Source organism: Vombatus ursinus, unplaced genomic scaffold (genome assembly GCF_900497805.2).
Source record: "Vombatus ursinus unplaced genomic scaffold, bare-nosed wombat genome assembly UNPS02014874.1, whole genome shotgun sequence".
Classification (NCBI taxonomy): domain Eukaryota; kingdom Metazoa; phylum Chordata; class Mammalia; order Diprotodontia; family Vombatidae; genus Vombatus; species Vombatus ursinus.
In genome coordinates, this window is record NW_020954652.1 from 11,902,881 (window position 1) to 11,916,293 (window position 13,413).

The 13,413-nt window shown below is 36.4% G+C and overlaps 1 protein-coding gene across 2 annotated transcripts in view; it reads right to left on the bottom strand.

Moving 5' to 3' along the window:
• TMTC2 (transmembrane and tetratricopeptide repeat containing 2) overlaps positions 1 to 13,413 on the bottom strand; it is a 521,137-nt gene that overhangs the window by 187,466 nt on the left and 320,258 nt on the right. For both annotated transcript variants that reach the window (XM_027842454.1, XM_027842453.1), the window contains 3 exons: positions 8,817 to 8,902; positions 8,028 to 8,212; positions 3,386 to 3,464 (listed from right to left, as the gene is read on the bottom strand). In XM_027842454.1, coding sequence (XP_027698255.1) covers positions 3,386 to 3,464; positions 8,028 to 8,212; positions 8,817 to 8,902 — 350 coding nt within the window. The remainder of the gene's footprint in view (positions 1 to 3,385; positions 3,465 to 8,027; positions 8,213 to 8,816; positions 8,903 to 13,413) is intronic.

A 13,413-nucleotide genomic window follows, 5' to 3' on the forward strand; every position in this document is an offset into this window, starting at 1 on the left:
TCTATCTATCTATCTATCTATCTATCTATCTATCTATCTATCTATCTTTTTTTCTGAGGCAATCAAAGTTAAGTGACTTGACCAGGGTCACACAGCTAATAAGTATCTGAGGCCTGATTTGAACTCAGGTTCTCTTGACTCCAGGCTGGTGCTCTATCCACTGTACCACATTGCTGCCCCAATAAAATTTTACATGGTCTTCACAAGGGAGGCAGACATTTAAAACCTTTATACTAAAGAAATTGGATTTTTTTTTAATTTGACATTTTGGTCATTTTAAGTTATCATTGACTTTGCAGCTCTAGCTTACTTTTGAAGTAATTTCTTTTTTCCCAAAATACCACCTTCTTCCTTCCTATCTCCAAGAGATAAGAGGGAGAAAGGAAAATGCACATGGCAGGGCAAGGGAGGTCATATGGTCAAACACACACTTCATACTCTATTACTGGTCTCTACAGGGTGCTAATAAAATGTAAACGTGTGAATTAGAAAACAAGTCCGTGGTTGTTGATAATCTTGATAGAATAATCACTGCCTGCTGACAGTCTAATGAAACTGATGAATTGATAACATAATTCATCTCCTTAGCCATTTATCTTGTCAAATGGTAGGCTAATAAAATATACTCAAAGTAAAAGCAAACACTCTGGGGAGTTCACTCATTTGTCTAGATGAGAAATTGTTATATGGGAAAATGAATGCCAATGAGCAGCTTTTACTGCAAACAGGGCCAGATGACAATCTCTCATACAAACTTAAATGGATGGTGATCGCCAAAAGGATAAATGTAATTAAGATTTTTTTTAGAAAAATGCTTTAGAGTCTCTCCCAAAGATCTAAAAAACATCATTCAATGGCTGTGAGTGAAACAACCATTCCTAAAGAGTAAAAAGTTTAAACAATAATCTCTAGGAGTATGCTCATCTCTTTTTGGAGATGAGTGTGATGAATTCTATGACCTTAACTCACAGAACAGAAGTGGGAATCCAGCCTCAATATGGAGCCCCATTCTAAGTCGATAAATTCCACTTATCTAAATCAGGAGTTCTTAATCTGGGGACCAGGGACTCCAAAGGTTTCTGTGCATGGATTTCAGCTAGGTCTGTGAATTTGGATAGGGAAAAAATTACACATTTGTTTTCATTAACCTCCAATTAAAGTTTAGTATTTCCTGCAATTATGGTTGTAGGCAATGATAGCTTTCACCTTGATCTGACTTTTAAAATTAAGTTTAATTTTAATTTGCTTACATGTTAAATGAATTGACCTACTTAATGTATTAATAAAGCACACCTATTGCAATATCCCAAATTTTTTAAACAGATAACTATTTCAATATAAATGGTTTTCTTTGTAAACTTATTATTTTATTTAACTTATGTATTATTCTGAGGAGGTGTCCATAAGCTCTACCAGATTGTCAAAAGAGTTCACAACAAACAAAAAATAGTTAAGTTGGTTTAAATTAATTTTGCAGATTTTCACTAACATTAACAGTAATTAACTCAATCACATGATGCTAACATCCAAGATGTTAGTTCTCAGAGGTCTAAGTATCAAACTAAAGAGAAAAAAAATAATAATCTTTCCCAGCATCCCTGCAATGATAAAGATTTGACATCATTTTTATTTGACTGTTGAAGAAATGTGGCAAAAAAAGAATATAGGAATTATGGAAAAATCAGGACAGCATCAACAATGACTTCCAATTATGACTGTTCTCATTAATCCTCTTGAAGAAGTCTTATATCATATCTATGCTCATACTATATAAAAGTATAGATTATGAGGGAAGGATTTTTAAAACTTTAACTTTTATATAACACTATGACATGAAATGTAATTGAGGAAGTAAATGAAAGGGGGAAATGGGGATTAGTAGTGATCACTCATCATTTTTTAAATTCTTACCTTTTGATTCAAACTGGAAAAAGAGGCAAAGGGAAAGCAAAAATTAGATTCTTCTTCATTAAGCCCTGAACATTTTAGGCAAATCACCATTGTAACAGGTGCTCTTCTATATCACAGTAAATGAAGTCAAGAGTCTTAGAGGAGTATATAGAATGTGGGATTTTGAGTCAGAAAGACCTGAGTTTAAATCCTACCTTAAGCACTTACTCATTGTATGATGTTGAGTAAGTCATTAACCTCTCTGTGCCTCATTTTCCTCATTTATATAATCAGGTGGTTGGCCTTAAGGATCTCTAAGGTCCTTTCCAGCTATAAATCTATGTATGTATGATTTTAGCCCAATCAAGTGGGTGAGTTCATGATTTGAGTTAGAAAGGAAAAAAGCAAACAAACAAACAAAAAAATACCCTTCCCCATTAAACTTTCCACACAGTCAACTTTTCATAAAATGTTTCTCATTAGCACATCTTTACACTTAACCTTTGTGGGGAGGGGGAACCTCCCCATTGTCATGTGATGAGTTAACACATCTCTTTGAGTCTTTTGAATTCTAGCAAGATAAATTTGTCACGGGACAGTCATTAACTCACTACGTATGATAAATTGATAGAGTATGAATCTGTTCTCATCCAAGACACCATATACCAGGGGGATTCTTTTAGTTTATTTGTTTGAGACTGGGTCTCCCTATCTTGCCGAGGCTAGAACTGTAGCCTGATCCAAATACCAATCAGGATGAAGGTTCTCTTTTGCTTTGTTTTTCAAATCTGGGTCAGCTCATCATTCCTTAGTGCCTGATGGGCCTCTGCCACTTGAAACTCACTCTACTGGTGCCAGACTTATATGTACACTGCACTGGATTTCACTCTATGTGGGCAGCTCAGAAATTTTAAACTCAATCCTCCATTCTCAGCTTCCTTAGCAACAGGGATGTCAAGAATGTACCACCACATCTGGCAGGAGTTGTTAACCTTTTTTGGCCCATAGTGCCCTTTGGCAGTCTAGAAATATGAACCTCTTCTTGGATAAACATCACAAAATAAAATACATTAAGTTGCGAAGGAATTCAATTATATTGATATGTCTTAAACTGGTATAGCTTACATACTAGGCTTTACACACTTTCTGGATGATGGGAAAATCAGATTCATTTGAAGAAGTCACTATTAGTTAAAAGTATTAGGAAAGACGGTCCCACAGTACCAGATTGTATTCTTGAGGGGAAAAAAAAAATTCGGAAAATGCATTTAGGTTCATGGTCCAATTCATGAAAATCCCATACTTCAATTCATTTCCAGCATCTTTTGAACAGGTGTTCAGCTGCTAGGCTTCTGCAGGTGAGGCCCATTAATGAATCAACTTGGTTTGTGGGGATTAATGAGGCAGTTTATTTCAACTACAGGTAATACAAGCCCATAATTAAATTCATCACAAGGTCCTTGAATGTCAATAAGAAGATGAATATTGGACTTACCCATCATGTTGTACAAGCTCTGAGGAGCAAATTGCCGGGGCATTTTCTGAATGGCTTCCTTATAGACGCTAAGTGCTTCCTAATGTAGGAGACAAGAGAATGGACATGTTGTCAACGGAAGTGCTGAATATAAAGAAACCACTTCAGTGAAAAGAAGATGTAAACCACCCCCTGAACCAAAGTTATAATCTTCCTACTGGAACAGTAATAACAATACTGCTACTTTTTTTTTTTAAAGCACCTTTGGGGGGAAAAGAAATTGAGCTATACTTTGAGGCCAGTATACATCAACCTCATTAGTGATAGAATCCAGTCCAAATAGCAAAGGAAGCAATATAAAAGTTTAGTATACCCAGATGTCTATTACCAAAGGTGTTTTTGAATTTTTTTTCAGTCTACACGAGTTATAAAACTAGAAAGAGACTGAAACACTTCAAGTTTGAAACTCATAGAGCAGTTATTCCAAGGCTGGAATGTCTTTAACCTCTGTGATGACTATCAAATAATCAGTATCCTATTGGGCCAGGCTATTTCTATTACCTTAATTAAAAAAAAATCAAGGCCATGTATCATATTCTCCCTCTTTTCCGGGTAAAATTATTATCTCAGAATCACAGATTAAGAGTTGAAAGGTACCATAGTGGCCAACTAGTCAAATCCCTTCATTTTACAGATGAGAAAACTGAGGACTAAAATGGTCAATGACTTGTCCAAGGACACAAAAGTAGCAAGAAGTGGAGGTGGAATTTGAACTCAGTCCTCTGACCCCAAATCCATGGCTCTTTTGACTACATCACCTATTGGAAGGAAAATATTTCTAAAGAATTACAATAGGAATAGGAACTACACCTACAATTTCACTGGTACAGGGAACTTCCAACAGTTAGAGCTATGACAAAATTGAACAGGCTTCCTCTTTGCAAAAGGTAATGGGTTCCTTCTTGATACCTGTTGTTAAATAAAAGCTTTAAACAAAAGCTAGACGATGACTTACATCTTATAGAATACTTTTAATGTTTGCAAACCACCTTCCATGTTATCTCATTTGAACCTCACAACAACACTGAGAGGTAGGTGTTGTTATTATCTCCATTTTACAGATGGAGAAACTGAGTCTGAAATAATTTAAGTGAATTGACAAGGGCTACAGAGTTAGTAAGTGTCTGAGATGGGAACTGAACTCAGATCTTCCTAACTCCAAGCCCAAGGGCATCCTTACTGAGGTTCAGTTTGAATTGAATTAGCCTCTGAGGATCATTTCGACTTTGTAATTCTGAAACTGAAACTCTTAATAGAACTGTCCGCAGAATTCACTGGATGAGACAATTTGGAGCTGGAAAGGACCTCAGAGACATCTATCTAGTCATCTAGCCCTAACTTTACACACGAAGAAACTGAGACCTTGAAAGGTTAATGACTGCTCAGGGTCCACATCAATTAATTTTTTGAGCTGAGACTGGAAGACAGTCAGTCCCCTTGACTCCAAACTCAATGTTTTTTCCACTATACCTCACTGATTCACATAATACTGATAATAGAACTCAGAAATAGCTTGTACTTAAAGTCTGACATTTTATCACAAATACTGAAAATAAATAAATAAGTATATGTGTATGTACCCATAAATTTACATATATACACATATATTTGTATACATGTATATATGCATGTGTGTACATATATATGTATACATGTATATATGCATTTATATGTGTGTATAGGTGTATGTGTATATCCATATATGCATGTATGTATATATTGATACGGATATGGATGTATATAAATGTATATGTATACATACACATACATACACAAATATATATCTCCAGCAAGTACATTCTAGTATTCTTCCATCAAGTAAATTGAGGTATTAATTAAGACATTTTATAATGTCAACAACACAACATAATGGTCCAGGGGTGGTGAATCTATATAGACAAAAATGTTAATGCATTAATATGCCCTGTATTCCATTTATGAAATCAATGTCACACTAATATTTCATTGCCTTAAACAATTTTACAGAGAAAACAGAACTAGGTAGTTAGTTCAACTACCTAGTTTTAAAGATATTTAAAAATAACTACTCAGGAAATAACATAAGAGAAATTAAACACTTTGCTCAAGTGACATAGGGGTAGAATTAGAGACTGAACTTCTGATTTCACTAGTATAAGGAATTCCCAGGTGAGGAAGGTCCCTCTACCAATGCAGGTTGGCACCTTCTCTGTAACTTCTATATAGTCTTAAAAAGCTGCCAAGATCACTTTGAGGTTAATTGACATGTCCAGGGTCACACAGCCAATATGTATCTGAAGTGCGGCCTAAATTCGGGTCTTCTTGGCTCCAAGACTAGCCTTCTTCCACTGTCATATGTACTAACTAAAAGGAATTTTTTCCCTTTAGTCTATGTATCCTCAGTACCTGGAATAAAGTAGACTCAATCAATGCTTGTTGGTTGATTGATTCAATGGCAGCATAAGGACTAGAACTCATCTCTATTCCTAGTTTCTTACTCCATATGCTTAAAGATCCAAGAATCATCAGGTTAAATTGCAAAAAAGAAGACAATCTGTACATGTCTGCCTCCGGCTGTAATTCTCAGATTTTAGTCTTGCCCTAGAGACCAAAGGGCTGTTAGAGTTTTGCCCAAATTAATAGCTGAAATAACAATTAATTTCATAACTCTCTTTTATATTCAAGCTCTCTCTCTCTCTCTCCTTCTTTCTCTCCCCCTCCTTCTTTCCTTTCCTACACACACACACAAACACACACACACATATACACGCTCGCGCTACCTACTGCTTTCTAATATTCCATTTTCCTTTTTCCCTTTTTTTTTTTTGCCAATTGATTATTAGGAAGAGGTTCCTAGCATAAGATGACTCTATGATAATGTCATCCATTCTAATTAACCAAGGCCTGACACTTTCCCCACTACCTCACCCCAACACATGATAATTTTGAATAACTGCAAGCAATGGAAGCTAGCCATAGGGATTCTTAACAGTATCTATGTCTGCTTGCTTTTTAAACAGCAAAGCAAACCATGCACAAAAGTAAAAGTCAAATGAAGGGAAAAAATGTATAGACACATCACTCCTATGGCAATGCAAACATGTTTAATTAGAAATAACAACAACTCCTAAAGCCATAATGCTCCACGGGGCATCCAACAGGTCAATTGGGAAAAAAAAATATTTAAATTCATAAATGTCCCTCAGTTAAGTGTCAAATGGGATTGTTTTTGCAAATCTTGCAAGTGTATCACAAAGGGAAAATGTTAACAAGTATTCAATGATAGCAAAAGAAAAAAAAAAAACAACACATCAGCTCTTACCTACTGAGCATAGAGGTGCTCTAGATGAACTAAATTTACCAAAAGCTATGATTTCAAATGTAACATCCTCATTGATCTATCACAAGCTTTTAGGAAATTTGATTTTCTTTTAAGGGTGAACCAGACTATGTCATGGATCTTACTGTTCTCATTCCAACTCTGTCCATCATACCTGAACTATGAGCTATGATCTTTTTTTTAACTAAGGTTTTTCACTAAGTACATTGAAGCATTAAAGTCAAATAAAAAGAATAAAGTAGAAAGAATGCTGAATTTGGAGGCAGGAGGTCTGGGTTCAAATACTACCTCTACTTCCTGTGTGAACTTGGGCAAGTTATTTAATGTTCCTGGACTTCAGTTTCTTCACTTGTAAAAGGAGAGACTTGGATTACATAACATCTGAGGACCCTTCCAGCTCCTCATCCATGAACCTGTGAACTGTTTTAATGACTTCGAAATTAACAAAGAAGGGAATTCAAAAGAGTTAAAACCCTAGGGCTAGGGAAGAATGGAGAAAGTAAAGCAAACATAATAATCTCTATATAAGATTGGATTTATACAAAGTGGTGTAGCACTGGTCTTGGAATCAGGATTCTAATCTCCATTGTTCAAATCCAGCCTCAGGCATTTACTAAGTGTGTGACCCTGAGCAAGTCACTTAATCCTGGTTGCCTCAATTTCCTCATCTATAAAATGAGCTGGAGAAGGAAATGGCAAACCACTCCAGTGTCTTTGTCAAGAAAACCCCAAATGGATCACAGAGTCGGACATGACTAAAACATGTCTGAACAATAATATAGAATGTAATAAGAGGTGGCATCATCATTACTAATAAAATACTACAAAGCAGACTCCAGTGAGAGTTGTTACCTTTAAGCACCACAGTTTAGTTTTCCAGAGTAAGAAGAGGAAAGAGGATATTTTAAAGTGTTCTAAATTTACTTACACGCCGATTTCTCTATGATGGATACACATTCAAACTTGGAGTGAGGACAGCCTAGATTCAAATTCTGCCTGTGACATAGACTAGACATTGACTCTGAGTAAGTCAATAAATCTCTCAGTGCCCAGGCAATTCTATAGGTCCCCATGGTGCAGAACATTTGTCCATCTAAGCTATAAAGGGAATTTTCCTCACCAATACTGATGAAATCACAGACCCAGACCAAAAAAAAAAAAGGGGGAGAGAGAGGAAGGGAGGGAGGGGGATGGGGGAGAGGGAGAGAGAGAGGGAGAGAGAGAGAGAGAGAGAGAGAGAGAGAGAGAGAGAGAGAGAGAGAATGAATAAGCATTTGGCCTGACCTCATAGCGACCTTGTTCATGATAGAGTTTTCCCAAATTATAAAGGCAACTGGTAACAGAGCTCTTATGGGTATGAGGATCCTTCAAGTTTTCATCAGGGATCTCTGAACATTTTATGAATGTACGGCGGGCTTCTTCAGTCTTCCCTTGGTTCATGAGAATAATGCCAGTATTTAAATATGCAGCTAGGGGAAAAACAAAAGGAAATATAAGCTTAAATGGAGCATTGATACTGAGACTACACAACATTACTCTATTAGTTAGAGGTAACATTTCTACTGTTTGGGGAATGACTTCATGACAGGGATTCTTAATTTTTTGTGTGGTGTAGATCCATTTGACTGTCTGGTGGAGCTTATCTGGTGAAGCTCTACAGAAAAAAAAAAATGATTTGAAATAGATAAGGAAAATACAAAGGATTCCAAAGGAAACCAATTGCATTGAACTACTGTCGTGGGTTTAGCAATGTACCCAGCTCTGTGGGGCTCCAGAAGGTGGAGAGACATAGTCCTGTCTCAAAGAGCTTACAATCAAAATGAGGAACATCCATCTGAAAACTGCATAGATGTCATAATAAGATTCAAAAATTAGAAAAACCTGTAATTTAGCATAGGTTGAGAATTACTAATGAAATATTACAAAAATAGCTGCTTCTGAGGATTAATAAAATTCTTTAAAATTGGTTATAATGTCCTAATTTATTGATTTTATGTTAACTTTAAACCCTACAGCTGAGTTTCCTAGAATAAGAAGAAAAGGAGTATTTTTAAGTATTCTAATATTACTTACAAGCTAATGTAGGTCTGCTACCAATCGCCAGTTTATAGTAATGCAAGGCTTCTTTGAACCGGCTGTTCTCCTGTAGTAATAACCCTCTACATGAGGAAAGAAAACATAAATTGGAAGAGAAAAAGATAAATTACTGAAAATAGGAACCACAAAGTTTTATTTTATGTGCACAAAATAAAAATATTTAAAAGTACAATAAAATACTAACCTATTTCAATAAAAAATATAAATAGGAGGAAATGATCTCGTAAGGGAGAAAATATTGAATAGTTATCAGCTTCGCTCATATGTTTGTACAATGAATTAGAAAGTAATTACAAAAGAAAATTGTATAACCATGGTTTTCCCCCGTTTTTCAAATAAACCTTTTCCTTATACCATTGCCAGGCTTCTCATTTTTTTTTTCCTTTTGGACTATCCACAGGCTCACATCACTTAGCAAAGGAAATTTGGTCTAGACAGTGACATGTCTGGAAATGTGAGCTGTCCTTCAGCCTGGTCATGTTAGGACATATTTGTGAGACATAAGGCCATTATTACCCTAAGATCATTCACTTAGCTTCAGATGAGCTGAGCTAATAGGGGCAGGGGGCAGAGGGCAGGGGTGGGATGGAGGAGAGGAGAGAGATAGAATCAACTTTATGGTAAACAACTGAAGATAATCCCTGCTGTTATTTCCCTCTTAACTTGAGCCAAGGCTATAAGTTTGGATTTCAAGGGTCCCAAGCAAACTTTCAATCCATTTTCCCAGGGAACACCTGTTACCATAGACCCTGGGAAAATCTTATTTATCTCTTTGGGCTCTGAAGGAGGAAAGACTACATCATGAGGAGCTGTGCATATTGGCAGAGCCTTTCCTGGGATATCTGACAAAACCTAAATGAGAGTGGATTCCTAAACAAGCCTTTCTAATTTAGATTGTAAACTTATGGGCAGCAGTGATTGAACTAATAGCAAAGCCAAGTTAATTTGTCTTTTCTCTCCCCAAAGGTTCCTAAGTACTCTTATTCCCTCTTTCTAGGAGGTGGTAGCACCTTGTCCCAAGACAATAAAGTTATGCTTGGAAAAACCAGCTTCTTGAAGTTACTTTTTTTTTTTTTATAGAAAGGGAAAATAGCATGGTAGAAATAGTACTGAATTTGTAGTCAGAAAACCCCAAAGTTTGAACCTCAGTTCTGCTACTTATTACTTGTGACCTTGGGCACTTCATTTAACCTCTCTTGGAGTATTTCCATCTTGTAGGGAAGGTGGACTATAATTCTAATATTCGGTAACATCACTAAAGTCTTCAACCAATTCACACCATAATTCCATTAAAAAAAAATAAGAAAAAAAAACCTCCGTAATGTCAGAAAATTCCCTAAGACATGAATCAGAGCACTGGCATGGATCTGAACTGGTATTGCACCCCAGTAGTGATAATTCCTTTAAGGACTGTTCTGTTCATCATTTTTATATGGCTCAATGAACATCCATAAATCTTATTTTAAGGGAGTTAACTGCCCCCTGTACTGATCTTTTGCCTAGCATTCTGATTTCTTGGAATTCAGGCAAGATGTTAGGTAAAGTATGCTTGTAAGACGACCTTTCTCAGCTCCAATATTTACAGGAAAGGATAGATAGATTAATTTAGCCTAGAGTGAAATGAATACAGAGTTAACTTATAGACTGTCCCTGGAATCTGCCATTTTTAGAATCTACCTATAATTTACACCAGAAGTGTCAAACACAAACTAGATTAAAATGTAATTGGGCAATATTTAATAAAATAAGTCAAAATATAATTGAACATAGATAATGTTAATATATGGTTTTCTAAGTCAATATACAGCCCATAAAAAGGTTTAGGGGTCCCCACTTCTATTTGAGTTTGACACCAGTGATCTCCACTATCCCTCAAGAGATTGGTTGAACTGGTGGCCAAAAAGAAACTTAAAAGGAATGAATATTGATGGACTTTTATGATCACTGGATCATAAGACTGTAAGCTAGAAAGGTCCCTTAGAGGTCATCCAAGTAAGTCAATCAAGAGGTCACAGTCTAATAGGCTATGCAAATGGCTATATAAACAAGATATGTATGTGTGTATATATATATATGTATGTATACATGTGTGTGTATATATACATATATATATATATATATACCCATATATATGCATATATACACATATATACATATACAGAAAGAGAGAGAGTTTTTGTGCCCAATCTATGGTACAGCATTCTGAGCTCATACTGGTCTGATCAGCCATAGCCAGATACACTGTTCCTTAACTCCAACATAGTGTTGTCATTGTGGTCCTTTTTGAGAACAATAAACAATAACACTACCACATATATGCATATATATTATATATAGCAATTAACAGAGATGAGGCACTAGCATGAACAGATGAGTAACTGACTCTTGCAGAGGGTTAGTGACTTCCCCAAGGACAAACAGGTAGTTAGTAACAGAGTTAAGACTTGAACACAGGTTTTTCAAGTCCAATTTTACGTGCACAAAATACAAAATTCTTTCTACTACACCATGGTATTATTTTTATAATGTATTTAATTCTTGGTAGTAAGTGTTATTCAGAAATCATTCAAGTATATACATACACACACACACACACATATAATATAAATACATATGTATGTTTGTATAGTGTTATATGCTAACATGTTAAGGACCTATGATTCTGTTGGTCCTGGAACTCCCCTTACTAATGTCCAGAATAGTCTCAGAAAATAGCTTGAGACTCAGAAAAATTAAATGATTCTCTTACGATCATACAACCAGTAAGTATAAGGGCAGAATTTGAACCTGGGACTTATTGATTCCCAGGTTAGATCTTTTGTCATCTATGTCTCACTGCCTCAATCCTATCACAAGGTGCCCAGGAAAAACCAAAAAAAAAAAAAGTTGCAAGCTGAATTTATTACATGGCATATACTGAGACAGTGAATAAACATTTATCAAGTGCCTACTATGTTCCAGGCACGGTGCTAGGCTCTAGGGATACAAATATGAGACTAGATAGTCCCTGCCCAGGAGAAAAGTCAGAAAAGTCCCAAAGTTGGATAGCCCAATAAGAAATGAGGTGTCTGAGCTGAGCTCCCTCCATAAATGGAGGTTTTGAAGTTCATGGCTCCACCCTTCAAACAGAGCAACAGAGGGTGGTGATGAGGTGAAGTACAAAGATTCATGTGATCTTGCTAGATTATGAGGTTTTCCCAATAATGAACTGAATATTTTTTGAATATTTATAGGTAATCTAGGTGACACCTAGGTGGCGTAGCGGATAGAGGTCTGTGCCTCGAGTCCGGAAAACTCATCTTCCTAAGTTCAAATCTGTCCTGAGATACTTATGAGCTGCGTGACCCCAGGGAAGTCACTTAAACCTGTTTTCCTCAGTTTCCTCATTTTAAAACGAGCTAGAGAAGGAAATGGCTAACCACTCCAATATCTGTGCCAAAAAAAAACCCCAAATGAGATCATGAAGAGTTAGACAGGACTGAAACGAGAGAACAATAACAAAAGCATTCTAAGAACTCAGGGGGAGAACTAGGGTGAAAAAAAACTTAAAAGAATCACAGAGATTTGTATAAGTTAGAACATGTTTTTAGATACAACTTGTCTCAGAGCCCTTGAGTTTTCATTTCCTTTGCTCTTTAAGAGACTTTCACCTGGAGTTTTTGTAGACTTACACAGAGAAACAGGAAAGGCAAGTTGTTTGCAGAACCCCGTTATTATCTTGCCCCTGCAGCAAACGGCAAGACAGAGGCATACTGACTCAGTAGCCATAAGTAGGGGGAAACAGAGTAGGGAAGAAGGGAACAAACATTCCTCGAGCACCTACTGTGTGTCAAACGCTGTGCTAAGCCCTTTACAAATATTAAAGAGTGGAAACAGGCCTCATTTTGCAAATCCTTTCAGGGAATCTGTAAACTGGAGAAGAAGTAAAGGTATTGTGTACTAGAATGCAAGGAAAGAGAGAGTAGGAAGACCCGGGATGTAGGAGGATTGGAACAAGTTCAGAGATACCTGAGACAGAGCCAATATCCCACGCTGCAAAGATATTGTAGCTTACTATTTGAAGAATTGTTTAATTGAGGGTCCTATATTGCCTGAATGTGTATTAATACATAAAACGGCCATTAAATATGAATCATTTTAAGAGTTTTAGGGGACAGGAGGATGGAGATACCAGTCAATGGAATGGTTCAGTGGGTTAAAGAGAGATTAGCATTTTGGGTAATTTGGGGTCTATTCCAAATTATACTGCCAGACTTAAAATGAACTTGAGGTCATCATTGTCACCAGCCAGTCAAGGAGAGGTGAGGAATGGGGAGTAGGCTTCTGTTTGGTAGCTGCAGTGCCATCTGGTGGTCAAATTACATATTACACCTCCTTGACTGCTTAAATATCAACCCATAAATAAAACATTAAATTAGCCACTTTGTGGAATAACAGAGATCAGGGGAATGAGTCTGAGTAGTCGTATTATTTACTAAGCACATCTTTTAGCAATGCATCATAACTCATTATCCATACCCCTGTCACCTATATATGTGATTTGCATATAAAATATAATTTAATCATTGAAAAT